Source organism: Octodon degus, unplaced genomic scaffold (assembly GCF_000260255.1).
Source record: "Octodon degus isolate 3935 unplaced genomic scaffold, OctDeg1.0 scaffold00036, whole genome shotgun sequence".
NCBI lineage: Eukaryota > Metazoa > Chordata > Mammalia > Rodentia > Octodontidae > Octodon > Octodon degus.
The window spans coordinates 1,664,224-1,681,640 of NW_004524612.1; the positions used below are offsets into that span (position 1 = coordinate 1,664,224).

General features: G+C 41.7%; 1 protein-coding gene across 1 annotated transcript in view; it reads right to left on the minus strand.

Moving 5' to 3' along the window:
• Window positions 1-7,969: 7,969 nt before the first annotated feature.
• Cpe (carboxypeptidase E) overlaps window positions 7,970-17,417 on the minus strand; it is a 32,755-nt gene continuing 23,307 nt past the window's right edge. Inside the window, exons 4-6 of the mRNA XM_012514605.2 lie at window positions 13,817-13,916; window positions 10,337-10,455; window positions 7,970-8,770 (exon numbers count right to left, since the gene is read on the minus strand). Of these exons, the coding sequence (XP_012370059.1) occupies window positions 8,672-8,770; window positions 10,337-10,455; window positions 13,817-13,916 (318 nt within the window). The 3' untranslated portion in view covers window positions 7,970-8,671. The remainder of the gene's footprint in view (window positions 8,771-10,336; window positions 10,456-13,816; window positions 13,917-17,417) is intronic.

Here is a 17,417-nt window from a genome sequence, read left to right on the forward strand (position 1 = left end):
CTGAACACCCTGTAGACCCTTCCCTAAAACACAGAATAAATAAATAAATAAATAAATAAATAAATAAATAAATAAATGTTAGGACTATTTTAAATTTGGGAAGTGTCTGATTGTTTGCTGTGGGTGAGGTACTGATTCCACTTACTCATGGAGCACATTTGCGCAGGGCTGTGCAGCTCACTCTGCCCTGTGCCTGCCCACTTTCAAAAAGCATTCATTCTTCAGTAAATCCCTACGGGCAGATTCTCACAGTCCACTCACTTGGGAAGTCTGGGCCAAGTCCCTCCATCTCCTATCACTGTCATCTCCACTCAGAGCTCAGGTAATGGCACCCCAAAACACCAACTTCACCCTGCAGCTCTTAATAATGCTGGATTGACATTAAAGTCACAGATTTCCATGTAAATCTATTATGCTTTATCTCTTTTTCTCATTTTATCTTCTGGCCTTAATATTAAATGGTTGAAAGGCTGAGCATGGTGTCTCCTTTATTTGTAGCCCTCAGGGAACTGAGGCAGGAAAATCACTGGGAGTTCAAGGCTAGGCTGAACTGCATAGGGAAACCCTGTCCCAAACAGACAATAGATGACAGATAGATAGGTAGATAAGTAGATAGGTATAGATAGATGATAGATAGATAGATAGATAGATAGATAGATAGATAGATATTAAACACTGACAAATAGCAATAAAAAACTTTTAAATAATTGTTATATATTCAAATACTTCTGTGGCTGACACTAAAGTCATTACTATTCTTTACCCTTTTGCATGAAATCCAGCCAGTTTTCTCACCTCTTTATCACACCTTCCCAGCAAAGGCAACCAGAAAACAAATATAAGGCAAGCACACATCCTCAGGCTGATTTTGACCTAAAATAGCAACCCACAACCTGACCCAAGACTCTTTCCAAGCCCATCTGACACACCATAACTCTTCTGACAGCTGGATTTGAACTTCATATGAGCGCGCTGATCCCTCCTGTGTGTCAGCTGTGTGGGTTTAGCCAGTCTGCTATAGATGCCAGTTTCTGAGTACCAAGTCCTTTCGCTTACCTTGTAATAGTAGCACTAATAACAAAGGTCATAACATATCTTCGAGTAATAGCAAAACTTTCTGAGTATTAACAACTCATCTTTGAGTACATTATTGGTAATAATAGTAGTAGTAATTATGTTTTTCAAGCACTTGTTTCATACCAAGCTGCTTTGTAAGAGCTTCACATGTATTAATTCATGTAATATGCGAACCGCAGGAGCCTCCTTTTCAGCCTTCCTCTTAACCTGCGCACTGAGCAGGATGCTGTGCAGGAGCAGAAGCGACCCTCAGCGTAGCCTCCTTGGTGCTGTGCGGTCTGTTTGCTTTCTCTGTTGAGTCTGGTCTACAGCAGCTTCCGCTGACATCGGCGCTGCATTCACACACTTGCACCTACCTCTGCAGCATTTTGTTCTGACTGCAACTTCACGACAGACAGAATTTCCATAGCCAAGATGTGCAGCTTCATGGCTTCCCAGGAAATCGCTCGCCGCCTTGGTGAGTTGGGGCCAACGAGGTGGCTGGGGTGCTAGGTCTTCCCTCCTCAGCCGCCCTATTCTGCTGCATTACCAACCTGCTCGGAAATAAGTCTGTTTGCAGCACTGATGTCAGGACCAAGTCTAGCATCTGCGCCCGACACCACCTCTCCCAATGAACTCGATCAACCTAACTGATTTCCTCATGGTAAAAAGCTCTATACATGGGTACTTATTCCACTTATCTGAGCAATGTTTTAAACCATGTTCTTTCAGAATAGAGAGTAAGTACTTTCCTGAAGCCCAGAGTACAGCAATTAGCATCTGTGAAGTAGTCAACAGAATATGAAACAGAGACATGTTTAATCAAGAATAGTACAGTCCTTTCCAGGTCATGCAAAAGTGAACTGAGGTGGAACCAAAGTGGGCTGGAAACAGGCAGACGTGACTTTTAACCTTATTTCGTCACTGATCTGCTACATAAGGAGAAGAATTTAAGCTAAACCCTGAGTCTCCTTCTCCATCGGTCGCACAGGAACATCGCAACACTGTCACCTACCATGCTGCAGTGGGGCCTGGAACCACAGCACGGCAGGGGGCTCAGCACAGAGCAGGGCACAAGGTACACACTCATGGTGGCAAGGGTGGTGACAGTGGTGATGACAGTAATTACTGTGGGTGGAAAGGGCTGCAGACCATAGCAATGTGCTAGAAGCCTGGTGGAGAACACAAGGAGAGCACTGGTAATGGTTGAAGGATCTTCAAAAGAGAAGAGCAGAGAAAAGAAAGAAATGGGTACAATAGTTAAAAAGCTAAAATAGTTCACAATTCATAAGAGAGAGAGCCGTCCACAAAATTTTAAAGACTCATGGCCCCTGGCATCATGAAATTTTCCAGTTTCATCAAGGGGATCTTTCTCGTCTGAATCATGTCTGCAGACTTTATTAAATAACATCTTGGTTCACATTGACTCTGTTTGGCTGAGCTAAATCTTCATACTGTTTTTTAAGAACACGGAGTGCTAGGGAACTTTGCAAAGATTTTTAAAAACCATGTAAAACTAGAGTTTATGTACTACCCAAGAACCTCAAGATATGACTAAGTGGATTCACAGATGAACCAGGAAAAAGGAGAAAAAGCAGAGGAGGCAAGGAGGGAAGGCAAGAGAGAAGGACAGAGGGAGGGGGATAAAATAAGAAAGGAAAAAGAGGCAAAAGGGAAGAAAGGAGAAAAAGAGGAAAAGGCAGAGAGGGAGAAAAAGAGAAGGACAGAGAATAAAGAATTATAGCATTTTCTGGGGAGATAGCTCAGCAGCACAAGCACCTGCCAGGCAAGTACAAGGTCCTGAGTTCAATCCCTGGTACAAAAAACAAAAATAAAACAAGAATTAGAACTTTCGTACACACCTAGCATTATGTTTACTTAAAATGACAAAACCAGGACATGGTGAATTCACAAGGTGAGGTATAAAAGGCTGAGCATACTCTATCTTGACATTTTTGACGCAGAAACTCCAAATGCCATCCAATCCTAACCACAGAAGACAATACGCATGAGAATTTTGGCAAAAGAAATTGAGTTAATATGTTGGAAAAAATGATTGGTTTTTTAGACTCCCACCACATCAAATCATGGACCGATTTCACAGATTGACTGTAAGAACAAAATATGAATACCAAAGTTCAGAGTTCCTTTTCTGTAAATAACACTTATCTTTGTTTATGTGAAAATTTTCCACAAGTTAAGGTTAGCTACTCTTCCATAGTAATACGTCTGGTCTATAAGTCTGGCTTTCACTGTCAAGGAGGAATGAAAGCTAAGTTCAAAATGTGTTATTTCATTAAAATCAAGTCTCCAGGACCCTCCCTTTCTAATTTTTGTCACCAAAACCAAATTGACGCCACTGTTCAAAATCCTGTTTATCCCTCAGCTTCCAAAGCCTTCATCTACTTGCATCCTCTACCTTCAATTACAAACCAAATCAAAATTCCTAATTGAGAGCTTTCACTTCCTTTAAGTTTATGTGAACTTTTTCAGTTCTCAGAGCTCGGTCCTTGGGGCCTGCCCCTTAGCTCAGTTGTTTAAGTGGCTGCTTCAACAAAGCAATCAGCCTCAAGTTTTTGTGGTTCGATCCCCACAACTCCAGCCAGTCAAACATGCCCTGAAGGCATTCTGAGTCAACCCAAAAAAAAAAAAATCCTTCAGAGCTCGGTCCTCACCTGCTATTCATCCTACTCCCATGTTGCCTCCCTTTTGGAGCCCCAAAAGAGATTTCTACCTGACTGCTATGCATAGCTGCAACAATGATCTTTAAAATAGCAATTAGAGGGCCGGGGAGATGGCTCAGTGGAATAAGCGCTTCCCTGGCAAGCGCAAGGACCTGAGTTCAATCCCCAGTTCCACAAAAAATAAATAAATAAAATAGCAGTTAGATCTTGGACCTTCCCAGCTTCATGATTCTAAGAACAAAATCCTAAATCCTCCATTGCAGTCTGTAAGCTGACAAGATAGTTCAGAGGACTAAGCACCTGCTTTGGCAAGAGCAAGGACCAGGGTTCAATCCCCAGTCCCAAATGCTGTGCCAGCCCTACCCCCAGGGCACACTGAGCTGGCAACTGAGTATGGGTGTGGCTGCATATGGCTGTAATCCCAGCAGTGGGGAGGCTGAAAACAGGAGGATCGCTACCAGTCCAAGCTGCAAAGTGAGACCCTCTACCAAATACATAAATGAAAAAAAAATTCTATGAAATAACAGTACAACATATCTCCCCAAAAACCTCAGTATCACCTTGAGCTGTATTGAGGAACACAGTAGGAGAAAAAAAGGCCATAACTAAAATTTAAAGTATTATAACTCTTAAGGAATTTAGATATTCAGTATGAAGTGCTCATTTCTTTCATGCCTGTGTTCAGAACCTTTTGAAAGATAACAGAAGAGCCGGGGAGATGGCTCAGTAGGATAAGTGCTTCCCTGGCAAGTGCAAGGTTCTGAGTTCAATCCTTGGTTCGGAAAAAAAAAAAAAAAAAGAAAAGAAAAGAAAGAAAGATAACGGAAATCAACAGACAGAAGTTACTGGAAAAAAATGACATTAGGTCTGTGGACCAAAGAGCCTCTTAGTATCCTGTGCCTACCCACTTCTTCCTCTATCCCAGCACACACAAAAACACAAACACATGCACGCGCGCGCGCACACACACACACACACACACACACACACACGAAGCCTACCTCTGCCCCAAGGGCAAGCCGGAGCTGCCTCTGGACAGGCGTCTGCTCCATGGAAAGGAGACCTGTCTGGTCTGTAGATAGGGTTACCCCACCTGAGCAGCACATAAAGCACCAGCTAAGAATGAGTTAACCAAGTTCTCTATGGGAAGAAGTGAGTGCGTGCACAGGGTGTGCACAGGGTGTGCACAGGGCCTGGAGGTGGAGAGTGCTATTCGCACAGAGCTCCCTCAGCTGGAAATGGAGTGTCCTTCTTGGGGCACAGAACTGAGCCTTCAGTAGGTATACTGGGAACCATGACAGCCAGGCAGGCTGCACACAGCCAACAAGTCTCTCTCATCAGCTGAGTGGCCGGCTGCTTGCTGTGTGTGTGTCCCTGTGGTAGCAGTGCATGCCCTATTTGTCTCCCCATGTCAACTGAACTCTGTCCAGTTAGGCAAGCCTATGGCACTGGGCCACAGGGACACAGGGGCACAGCTGCCAGGTGTCACCTCCAGGCTAACATGACAAGAGATCCACTCAGTTCCAGTCACTCTTCTGTGGTGACACAAAATAAGGGTGTAGGGGATTGAGGGTCGTGGAGACAGATCAGTGGTCTAAGCACCTGACTAGGCAATTTCAAAGTCCTGGGTTTGATCCCAGTCCACATGCCATGCTGGCCCTGCCCTGGGTGTGCCAAGCTAGCTATTAAGACCAGGTGTGGTGGTGCACATCTGTAATCCCAGCACTGGTGAGGCTGAAACAGGAAGATCACTACAAGTCTAATCTGTGTAGTGAGACCCTGTACCAAATACATAAAATTAAAAAAAAAAAAAAAAGATAGTGCAGATTCCAGGTTCTCCATGACAAAGGCAAAGAGTTCAAGAAAGTAGAGTCATGGCAAACAGAAGAGAAATGGGAGAATCGATCCTGAAACCAGTAACAAAACATTTTCTTCCCCCAAAACACAGGTCCTGCTGAGCAATATTACAGAGTTGCTGCAAACCAGCAAGTGCTCCTTCTGGTTTCCACAGGGGCAGGAGTGCTGCAGGTGTTGTGCTGTCCCCGTGCACTGGGCCTGAAGGGTACAAGAAACCTGTCTGTTTAGTCCATTACTCTCTGGGGCAGGAGTGGCTACACACAAACCTGGTATAGAGACCATCCATGGCCTCCCCTGCAGGTCCCAAAACTGAAAGCCTGATACGAGAAAGGACTGCCAACAACCACAGTGTGTTTATCTATACAATCAGCCTATGAGGCTCTTTACAGAGAATTTTGGGGGGAGAGTAAGACCCAGAACTGGAAGAACATCTAATCCTCAACAAGACACCATGCCTTGGTGGTTACATGGGGAACAAGAGAGAAGTTGTCGATGCTACCTCAGGGGAGGCCAAGTCCCTTTGCATGTCAGCTCCCTGAGCTGTGTACACTTCTCAATGAGCCCTGCCAAACTCATGGGAAGCAATGACCTCGTCCTAGATATCCGACATACAGACGGCTTCACCCCCAACAAATAGTAGATTGAACCTCCTATTTAGAAAAAGGAGTATAGTTGTTGGCCACCAGGAAGGAAGACCAGAGCAGGGAGGGTGCTGCTCACCAAGCATTTCAACTAACAAGGCTGAGCAACAAGTTCTGGCCAAGGAGTTACACAGAAGCGACTCCAGTTACTTCTTCCTATGAGGAAGACAGAAGGAAGGAACCCTGCATCAAAATGATAACACCACAGGAGGAAGGACCCTACACTGAGTTACTGCAGGTGGGACCAACTTCCCAGAGAGTGATATGGACCTACAGACTCCATGTTCAATAAATCATGTCATACTGTCTCTGAGATTTGGGGGTACCTATTGTAGTGGTGAAGCTCTCCATATCCTGACCTATATAAACCTCTAAAAAGCAACTTTTGTGCCAGGGCCTTCGTGATGATCCACACCATCAGCATGTTGCATATTTCGTGAAAGGGTCTTGCCAAGTCAATCAGCTAGCTGGGCTTGAACTTGTGACCCTTTTGCCCAGCCTCCTAGAGTGCTGGGCTTCAGGTCTGTGCCAATATGTCCAGAAAGCAAACTTTTTAAGTTCTCAGAGCTCAGTCTGACCTGTTCTTCTTACTCCCACGTCGCCTCTCTTTTGGAGCCCTGCAAGAGATTTCTACCTGACCGCTATGCATAGCTGCACAATGATCTTTAAAGTATCAATTAAGTCACGGAACGTCCTGGCTTCAGTGATTGTAGACCAAAATCCTAAACCCTTCATTCTAGTCTGGAAGATCCTGCAGGACCATGTCCTTGTCTACTTCTGGGCTTTACTCCCCACCTCCTACATCTCTCCCCTCAGGTAACCTTTTGTTTAGGTTCCCCAACAAGCCACGTTGTCTCCCGCTCTGACGCTTTTGCACTTTTCGTTCCTTTCTTCTGGCAGGGACTGTCAGATGTTCACCAGCGTCCACACCTTCTCCTTGCCTACCCCGCTGCCCTGAAGGACTGCATCTCCCAGAAGCCCTTGCAGCCACCGCAGCCAGGGAAAACAAGCCTCGGGTAGGCTGTGGGCAGCAGGATACACACCACTCCCAAGCCTCCTGATAAAAATGCCTCCATGTGATGCTCCATGCAAGTTCCCCTCCCCCACTAGCTACGTTAGCAACCAATGCCAACGTGGTGTGTACGTGCAGAAGATGGCAGATTGCCTAGCGGAAGGGTCCCAGAATGCGGTCACAGACTGCACAGAAAACCTACGCTATCTTTCTGTCTTCTTCCCAGTACAGGTACGTGAGCAAGAAATAAATTTCCATTGTATATACGCCATTACACATCAAAGGGTCTCCTATTACGAAAGCTGCACGGCTTCGCTCATTCATATTTCATTCTGAGCTTCTGTGGGTTAGAATGCCATGCCCGACTCCCTCCATCCGATCCAATTGCAGTTGCTTAGTCCTTCTTTCACTCTGAACTTTATTCTTTCATTTCATTCATCACAATGCATAATTCTATATTAACTTGTATGTATATTTATTTAAATTCTGTGTCCACGATTGACCCATGAGATTCATAAACATGGAACCTTTCATCCATCACAGTAATGTACATAGTTTACATACCAACTGGCATACAGCAATCAGTAAGTATTAAAGTGTATAAGATAATGCGGAGTACAGAAGAAATGACACATGCCTATCAAGGAAGTACTTTTTCACATAGACCACAATTTTAGGCCAAACATCATAGAGAATTAAATGCACACGATGGATATATTTTTTTTAACTTTTATTCATTCAGAATGCAATTCTGGGCCAATCTATAACCAACAGAGAACCCCAAACTCTGAAGTAGTGTTAACAGACTGATTAACATAACACCACTGCCCCCATATTTATAAGCAAGTCAAGCTCCACTGTGTTCATAAAATCTCTTGGTAGAGATGTACATTTTCTTCCCATCAAAAATGCATTACCAGGATCATGCTTATGAAGCTAGTCAACACAAGAGACAAATGACAATGTGTATTGAACTATTTAATTCTTACGATAGAGAGCTCACAATGCCAAAGGTACAGCTGTTGACTTTTTCAATGACATTCATTATGTGACGCTGTCACCGATTACATTAAAAGAACTTCACTAATTTTTAAAAGCTAGAATTAGCCAAAAAGTTTTGTATTACAAATAACACCTGCAATACTGAATCGGGACCTACGTTGGCAAGGATACTTAGATCTTTTCTGCAGTCTTTTGTCTAATATATGTAGGGAAATGAATGCTATATAAGAGAATGAAATGAGTCAAGTTCTTATATTTTTACCTAAGAGTCTATTTATTTTAAGTAATATCGATTAATACTTAAATGATTAAAAATAAATCCATGTGAAATAGTAACTGCACAAAATCTAAAATAAAGTGGCCACATTACATTGTTCTACATCATATAGATAGATTGAAAGCAGCTAAGTGGAAGCCTTTTAAAAATTTAAAGTTTCAGACATCATTTTCCACCACTCCATTAACTCTTCCTTCTCTTCTTCTTTCCTTTGAGAAAATGACTCCAGTTCAAAATCGACCTATCCCAAAAAAAAAAAAAAAATCAAGAGTATATGATTATCAAACTGTATTTAAAAAAAATACAAATCTTACAAATAAGAATAGTTTTAGAGCTTAAAGAATGAAATCGATCTAACCACTTGAATTAAAGTAGATCTGGCAAAAAACCTCTCATGCTAAACACAATATGCATCCAAGGTGAAAGCTTAAAAGCCATGGTGTTTGAACTGTGCTTCAATCTAACAGCTTTAAAGACAGATATAGCACAATGAAATTCCCTGCCCCTATATCCTTCATTTAAAAAATATATATGTAACTTATAAGTTTCTGCCTTTGGCTATCTCATGAGCTCCTCCTTCAGGCTTGAATTTCCTCCTGTGATGTGGAAGAATACAAAATAGCGTTCATTTCGCTGATGTCCCAGTGTGCTTGGCTCTGCTTTCCAGAATTGTAAATTCGTTAAAGAAACTGACAGAAGTACACCCCGCTCGCTCTCCATGTAGACAGGAGGGTCAAGTCTATGGGCAGCCACACAATCTGCAGAGCACAAGGCTAAATGTGCAGCCCCCAACCCAGTCCTTCTCTAGTCCCCACTGTAGATGGATCTGAGAGCTCCTTGGTGTCATGCCCGGAGCCCTGGTCACCTTAAAGTGCAGTTACATTGGCTGTACCATCAGACTACAGCACGCTAGAAAGACTCAGAAACAAAATAGCTAATCCTTTCTCAGCCCGTTCCTAGAGATACCTTTTTCCAGCTTTCATTTGCCCAGATGTACTTCCTGATTTTAATACATGTATAGTCCTTACACACACACACACACATACATGCACGCACGCATGCACACACACACCCAAAGACAAAGTCAAAATACCTGTTTTAAAACTCCAGGTTTTTGTGTATAAAACCAGGCATTTGTACTCTAAACTTCAAGTACATAAAGAAAAATACAATAAAATTTTCTCAAGTGAGCCTTTTGATTAGAAAGCCTACAGGCCACTGTATGTAATCCCAATAACGTAATACATAGATGATAGCAAAATTCTGCCCTAAATAAAATGTGTTATCATTGCCATTGCTTTCTTGACAAAATAAATTGTATCGACTTAGACAAGAAACAGAATTTTGGTAACACTCAGCTCATTGTGTGTTTGTAATCAACGCTTGGCTAATTCTTAAAAGTACCTTCAGGCATCACTGATTTTTAAAAAATGTTTACTGGCTAAGGCACTATACCAAGTGCTAGAGATGGGAAGACAATTGCACCACAGTCCCATTTACACTGAAACCAAGGTTAGTATATAAAAATGCACTGTCTTCAAGTTTTATTGTAAAGCTCTTCAAAAACTGAGGAAAGGTAACAACTCTTCATGTTACATGGTATTACGTCATCAATGAGACCTCGGGCAAATCGTTTCACTTTGTTAGGCTTCAGTTTACCCAGATGTCAAGTGGGAACAGTAATAAACTATTCGGGGGGGGAGTATTATGAAGATTGAATATGTCACTTAAGTAGACTTGCTAGTGGTGGGTGCAAATCATTATTAGCTTACTATTATCACAGTCCTTGGTTACTGAGATTACTTACCACCACCGCAGGGCTGTAGGGCACTGCCACTTTCTTCGTTATTGCCAGATAGCCTGGGGCTGAGGCCGTGAGTTTATAGTTTCCAGGTACAAGAAGTCTCCAGTAGTCGCCGTCCTTTGCTGGAGGAAAACAAAGCATTGTTGTGAGCAACACAACAGTGCAGCAGATGCAAACGCAGAACGGGTGATCTACAGAACACCCGCCGGCTCAGCTCAGCCTCACCAGGCCCTTACTTTTAAAGCATATACATGGGCCTTGCAACAAATACTGTGAAATTCATATTATTTCAAGTGAAATTCGATATCACTTGTAATTTTTGTTTTAATACTATCTTGTACTCTCTTTAAAAAATAAAAAAAATTGGGTGGCCAGATAGCTCAGCGGACTAAAGCATCTGCTTAGGCAGATGCAGGGACCAGGGTTCAATCCATGGGGAGCTGTGCTGGCCCCACCCATGGGGCACACTGAGATGGCAATTGAGACTGGGCATGGTGGCACATGCCTGTAATCCTAGCACAAAAAAAGGAGGATTACCACAAGGCCCATCTGTGTAGTGAGACCCTGTAGATCCTGCACTAAATACATAAAAAAATAAATAAAAATAAAAAAATTTTAAAAGAAATTTAAACTCTGAATTATTTATAGTTATTAATTTTACTTTTCTATGCATGAGGGATTAAGCCTACTTTTTCTTAGTAACTTTTTTATAGCAACATATTTGAAAAATGGATATTTTCTCTTTTTGTTTTGCATGCAAATATTAATTGATGGTATGGTCACATTTTGGATCTTTTAAAAACTTCTCCTTAAAAAATTTTTACAGAGCACTGTAATCTCCAGTGCATCCCATTCTCAATTAATGTTATTTCCATTTACCTAAGCAATATTACAAGCAAGGATGTGAATTCTGGGGGTGAAATGCACCAAATTTCCCTCCTGTAAAGAGCTAGATCAATACTCTGGTTTCTCTTCAGGTCCTACAAATCTTTCACTTTTTAAAGAGCTAGCTCTGAGATTTGAACAGATTATTTTATGCCATTTCTGTCAAAACTTAATAGAGCTACCTCCTGTCTTATAAAGTTCTGGTGAAGCCAGTGAGAAATTCCCATGGAACAATGAGCACAATGCTTGGAAATTCATAATAATTTAGTCATATAATGTATCAGCATAATTATTAATTATTAACATTGAAAAAATAAAGCATATTCATGGGAAATTTGATGCAATTCTATGGGAGTGTGACGCTTCCACTACCGGTCTCGTTTCTTAAAGCCATTTTACAGATATCAACATTAAACTGTCCAGTAACACTTCTAAGACATGGGTGTTCTCCTCCTGTCAGTAGTAAAAAGATGCATAAAGTCCCTCTACAGGGCTCAGAACACCTGGCGCCACACTTTGATTGTTGCCAGAGGAAGACTCGGTGTTCTAAGAATCTACATCAATGTTTCAAGGTAGCCTCATCAGAATTTACATTTTTAAAGATTTGGTGTGAAGTGCCTTCTACAAAGTGCATTTTCAACAGTCCTCCAGGGAATTCTTGTGAAGAGCTATGGCTTCACCTCTTTCACTTTCCCAGCTTCCTCCCTACCCTACGTGGGCTTCCGCAGCCCACCACTCAGCAGGCTCACATGTGTGTCTCTACCCATTGGTGCTGCTCCCTGGCACATGCACATCTAGAAAACCACTGGCCTTGGATGATTTCCAATTATCTATGCCTATTTCCACGTGGCTGCTCAGAGCCTGAGAAGATACACACCCATGCTGCTTGGTCTCTAATTCATAAACACCAGCTTGGTACAGGTCACAATGCCTTTCTTCTATATCGCTCTGGTCCATTCAATCAGTAGTTTTCCTAAATCAGGACTTCTCAAGCTTAGGCACACAGCAGTAACCTAAGAAACCTGGTAAAATACAAAATCTGACTCCTGAGCCCTGAGATTCTGTGTGTCCAATCTTCAGGGTGATGCTAAAGCTGGTGAGGAGAGGCCACACGTTCATCTTAAAGGTTCTCATGGGCAATTCATGCTTTCTCCCTTTTACCAACACCCCTAATACATCCTCATCATCTTCTCCTCTACTGATGTCTTCCATCTTATTTCTCTGAGAAAAGAGATACCATCAGGGGGGAAAAAAATGAAGCTCCAAGGCCCACATCCCAGCCTACGTCTAGCCCCCACATCTCCTTCCTGCTAGTGCCACACGTGTCCTCTACGCTAACAGCAATATTTTTGGAAGATCCGTCAGCCTTCTCTAGCACCAATGGTCGCTTCCTACTGCCTCTTGGGCCTGCGCCAACGTGGCCATCGCTGCTTGCTCCACCTGAATGGGCTTTGTTGAGTCTCCACATGGATAATCAAGTGATTCGCTCTTCCTGTCAGAAGTGTTGTAGACATCCAGAGCAACACATTCATTTTTCTTTCTACCTTAGACTTCTTTTGTCTTGCTAGTTCCTTCCCCTTGTCCTTCCCTTAATAAGCTAGAGAGTCCTAGAGCCCGCACCTCAGAAATCACATCTACCTACTGATTCCCTGGGTTAGATCTCTTCACGCTCTTTGCATCATGGGAAGCAGAGAAAGCAAGATTAACAGCAAACGGCCGGGGTCATCTGAACTTGGGCTCCACCATCCCAAAGCTTTAGAGAAGCTCTATTATGACAGAGACTGCAGTGTTGGTTGGGAAGGTGCGCTGGCTCTTAGCGGGACACCAATAAATATTTGTTAATAAATATTTGTTAAATGAATGAACAAATAAAGCTTTAGAGGAAAAAATGTTAAAGAAAAAAATAATAAATCCAAGCTAGAAGTATGGAGGTCAGGAAAGACAAGGACATAAAATGTTTTGGAAGATAAGCTAAAGGATAATTCACAAAGCCTACACTATTGCAAAACTTGGTAGCTGGAAAGCCACTGTTATTATTGTTGTTGTAAAGATCCCAGTAAGTGACAGTTTAACTAAAATGAGTTGGATCAAGGTCTAACAGGAATTGGCAGATTTACAGGAAAATACCTCACATTTCCCAAACTGAGAAAATGAACACCAGCTTGTCACCTGCCAGAACTGGCATGATGTCACACCTCAACCCTGTTTCACCTGGAGTCACTGTGGGTTTATGGTATGGGTTAAGGAAAGAAGTATGTTGAATTCCTAAGCATACGATTTGCAAGGAGTTAACTTTCTTAAACAACCAGACAGGATCCTGCACAGCCCTGCAAGGTGGCCTGGCAAAGGCACCCCCTGCTGCACACTGACTGAAACATAGCAGCAGCCCGAGCCCCTGCCAGAGCCCTCTCTGGACCTGCCAGCCTGCAGAAACTCTGGACCTCGCCTGGGGTCTAGACCTCGGGCAAGTGCTGAGGAAGGAGACCAAGCGCTCAGTTGCTTTACTTACAATAGCGTAAGAATTGGAACTACGATTATTATTAAATACGCTCTTGGACACAAGGCTGGAACCTGTGGAGTGCAGCAAAGAACACCCACCAGATGTGACGTCGTGGTCTATGCCTTCCACGGAGACGGTGGCGTTCGCGAGTGGGTTACCCTGCAGGTCTCGGACGAATCCTTTCACTCCTCGATGTATCTGCACAGGTCAAGAACAACCGAGTCTTCGCATTAGAAACCACCTAAGTATATGCTTCATATCAAGCATCTGTTTTCTAACAACAACAAAAAAAACCCAGCTGCTCACTATTGCGCAATCAAAACACGCTCAAACAGCTAGTATATTTTCTGTGCACTCTTTACTTAGCTTTTTCTCGAACAGAAAAATGAGGAAGAGCAAGCGAGATAGCTCAGCCGACTAACCGCCTGCTTAGGCGAGCACAGGGACTGGGGTCTGATCCCCAACACCACACGCTACGCCGACCCCGCCCCCAGGTGCGCAGAGCCGGCCACCGAGTCCCGGCGGCGCACGCCTGTAATCCCAGCGCTGGGAAGGCTGAAAACAGGAGGATCATTATGAGTCTGAGCTGCGCAGTGAGACTCTGTACCAAATACATTTAAACAAAGAAAAAATGAGGAATAACCTGAAAATTAATATCTTGTTCTGGGTCAAAGAAAGAATTTAAAGCAAATTAAATAACAAAAAAGCTGATATAAAGTTTTACTTTTGGCAAATTTCAGTATACTCTAAATTTTAAACTCACACACACACACATATATATATAGATACATATCTTTCATAAAAAATATATATTGCATAAAAGATATATGCCATAGTTTAAGAGAAATATTACAGCTTATTAATAGTAGCTTATTCTGCATGAAAAAAATATATACTCTGCCTACTTTTGTATTAAACCCATTAATGAAATATTTTGACTAAACATAAGTGGCATAAAAGATTAGTGAACTCTGGAACTGAAAATTGACTTGAGTTGGACAGTGGAAGGGTTGCTATAGGGAATAATACCTTGAATTAAGCTGTGACATCCATTAACTGTTGTAGTACAAACTACAAAAGCAGCTTTTTTCTCTACTTTTAAAAGATAGTTCATCAAAGTCCGTACATGTTGGAAGTCACAGAATATCTCCAAGTCTTTACAAAAGTGTGCCTCTGGGATATTTAGTAGAATTCACTAAACTCAGTCACTTGACACAAAATGCCCCAGCCTCCCAAAGACGCATATCACTCCTCATCCAACCTGGCCCTAAAAAAGTGAAAAATATTTATGGTACTTGACTACTTCCTTATACAAAGTAGAATAAGTCTCAAATATCCATTTATCATCAGAGAAAAAACTTAGAAGTGACATAATAATATTTTATCAAAGAGAGGGCCAGGGATATAGCTCAGTGACGTAGCACCTGCCTGGCAAGCATAAGGTCCTGAGCTCAATTCCTGGTACCAAAAAGAGAGATGTTGCTGGTTATCAGCAATAATTTTTGCATTGCTTTTTTAAATTTAAAAACATTCTTAAAATCTTATTAAAATATCAATTTAAAATACAATTTAAAAGTGGTAAAAACTTTATTACAAGTAGTATAAATTTTATGATGAGTAGAAAAACGTTGTTGTTAGAAATAATGACCAGGCATGGCGGTGCATGCCTGTGGCTCTGGAAGGCTAAGGCTTGGAAATGTCCCGCCCAGGTTGGACAACTTAGCAACTTAGAGAAACCCTGTCTCAAAGTGACAAATAAAGGGGGGAAGGGCCTGAAGATGCAGCTCAATATAAAGGCTCTGGGTTCAATCACCAGCACCATAAAGACAGAAAAAGGAAAATGATGATTTTCATTGCAACCAGTACAGTGAGGCAAGAGCAAACATATTTTTTTTTAAATACAGAACCCACCCTGACTAACTATATATGCTGATACCTGTGAACTAAGCAACTGCACTGAAGATAGCAATATGTAATAGAAGGGTCATGCTTGGAATGCCTGTCATTCTGGTCTTCTAAATACATACTGCTTGTCATGACATATCATCACTTATTGCCATACTGTCTATCAAGTAAATGTTTAAAAAAAAAAGAGTAATAAATGAAAAAAAACAAGGAAAAAATATCAAAAAATAAAATAAAATAAAATACAGAACCTAGGAAATCTTTCTTTTTTTCTCACAATTTATCTATGAACTAACTGATCAACACTGAAATACTAAAATGTATTTACTGGAAAACATGACATGTTAGCTTTTTGAATGAAAAGATGAGCGATTCATTCCTATTCAGAAAGAAAAAAAAAAAAATGTAAAGAAGGGAAAAAAGATACATGGGAGCCTGGGGCAGAAAGTCAAAGAATAAACTATACATTTCAAATTTCTTAACTGGGTCTGAGATTTTTTTGTTAAGAACCGTTCAACAAAATCCAGAATGATCTTGGCTTGGAAGAGGAATTATACCCATAAGTACTTTATTCAGCTTGAGCCACAGTAATCTCACGTCACTGATACTATAAACCTTCAAGAAATGAAACCTTTACATTGCCTGATCGCTGGAAAATAAGTCAGCACCTCACACACAGCATAGCTCACCTGTGTGAGGCGCAGCCACACCCTGCGAGTCCTGACTTCTCTGCCTTTGTCAGCAGGGCTGAGAGCACAGACAGTGTGCAGCTTAATAACCAAAGGAGTAAAGGTTGATGTGCCGTGTATCAATGGCAGCAACATTTGTCTGATCTCTTTTCATTATTCATTAAATTTCATTCTTTCTTTTCTGACAAGCCAACTTTTCTGTTTCAGTGGAAAAACTCTGCTATAGTAATAAATCTCAATAGAAGTGTTATGAGCTGTCATAAACAGCCAGGAATTGAGAGTGGAAATCACAGTCATGTCATGGCTTCCGTAAAGGAAGTCACAGAAGTTCAAATTTCACTGGTGACTTGGAGAAGCTGTTTCGCTGCAATTTGTCCCTCTCCAGGCCTCGGGGCACTTCAATTTCAACCAAAGGTAAGAAGGCGCCTAGAAGATCCTTCACGGCTGCTTGGTTCAGGATTAAAAAATCCTGCAGAAGTGTAAATTCATCAGTGGCCTTTAAACTCTTGTGTTCTTAAGAGTCACCCAGAAAGTTTCCTTAATGTACAGTTTTCAAATGGTCAGCTATTCTCAGGTGAGTGTGACCCCATGGCCAAACAGACCCATAGGTGACGCTGACACAGCTTCCCATGAACCACCCTTTGAAAAATTATCTGAGAATTTTGAGTCTAGACTCTCCCAAAGCTGTTGAATGAGAAATTCTTCTAACCAAACTATTTAGTCTAAATAGCGTTATAATTCTAGTTCCTGAAAAATATCTCTTTAAAACTCTGCCACAGATTTCCTCTCAATCAGTTACAAAATTACATTTTCTAATCACCTGTTTTCTATGAGTTGTCAACTAGTTGACGCTTAGACAGTAGGCTCAGCTGTCCAGTTATTAATCACCAAGCACTGCTGTTAAGAAAACAATTCCATATTGTGGGACTGTCCTACTTCAAGGTTGGATATGGTGAGATTTTTGGACTTCTGTGCAAACATGAGAAGCATAGAATTCTTTATCCTATTTTTAAAATATAATCTAATTTTTAAATGTTTTTATCATATTATGTAGGGACTTAAAGTTCAACATATCAATACTTGATGAAAAATACCTGTTCCTTAT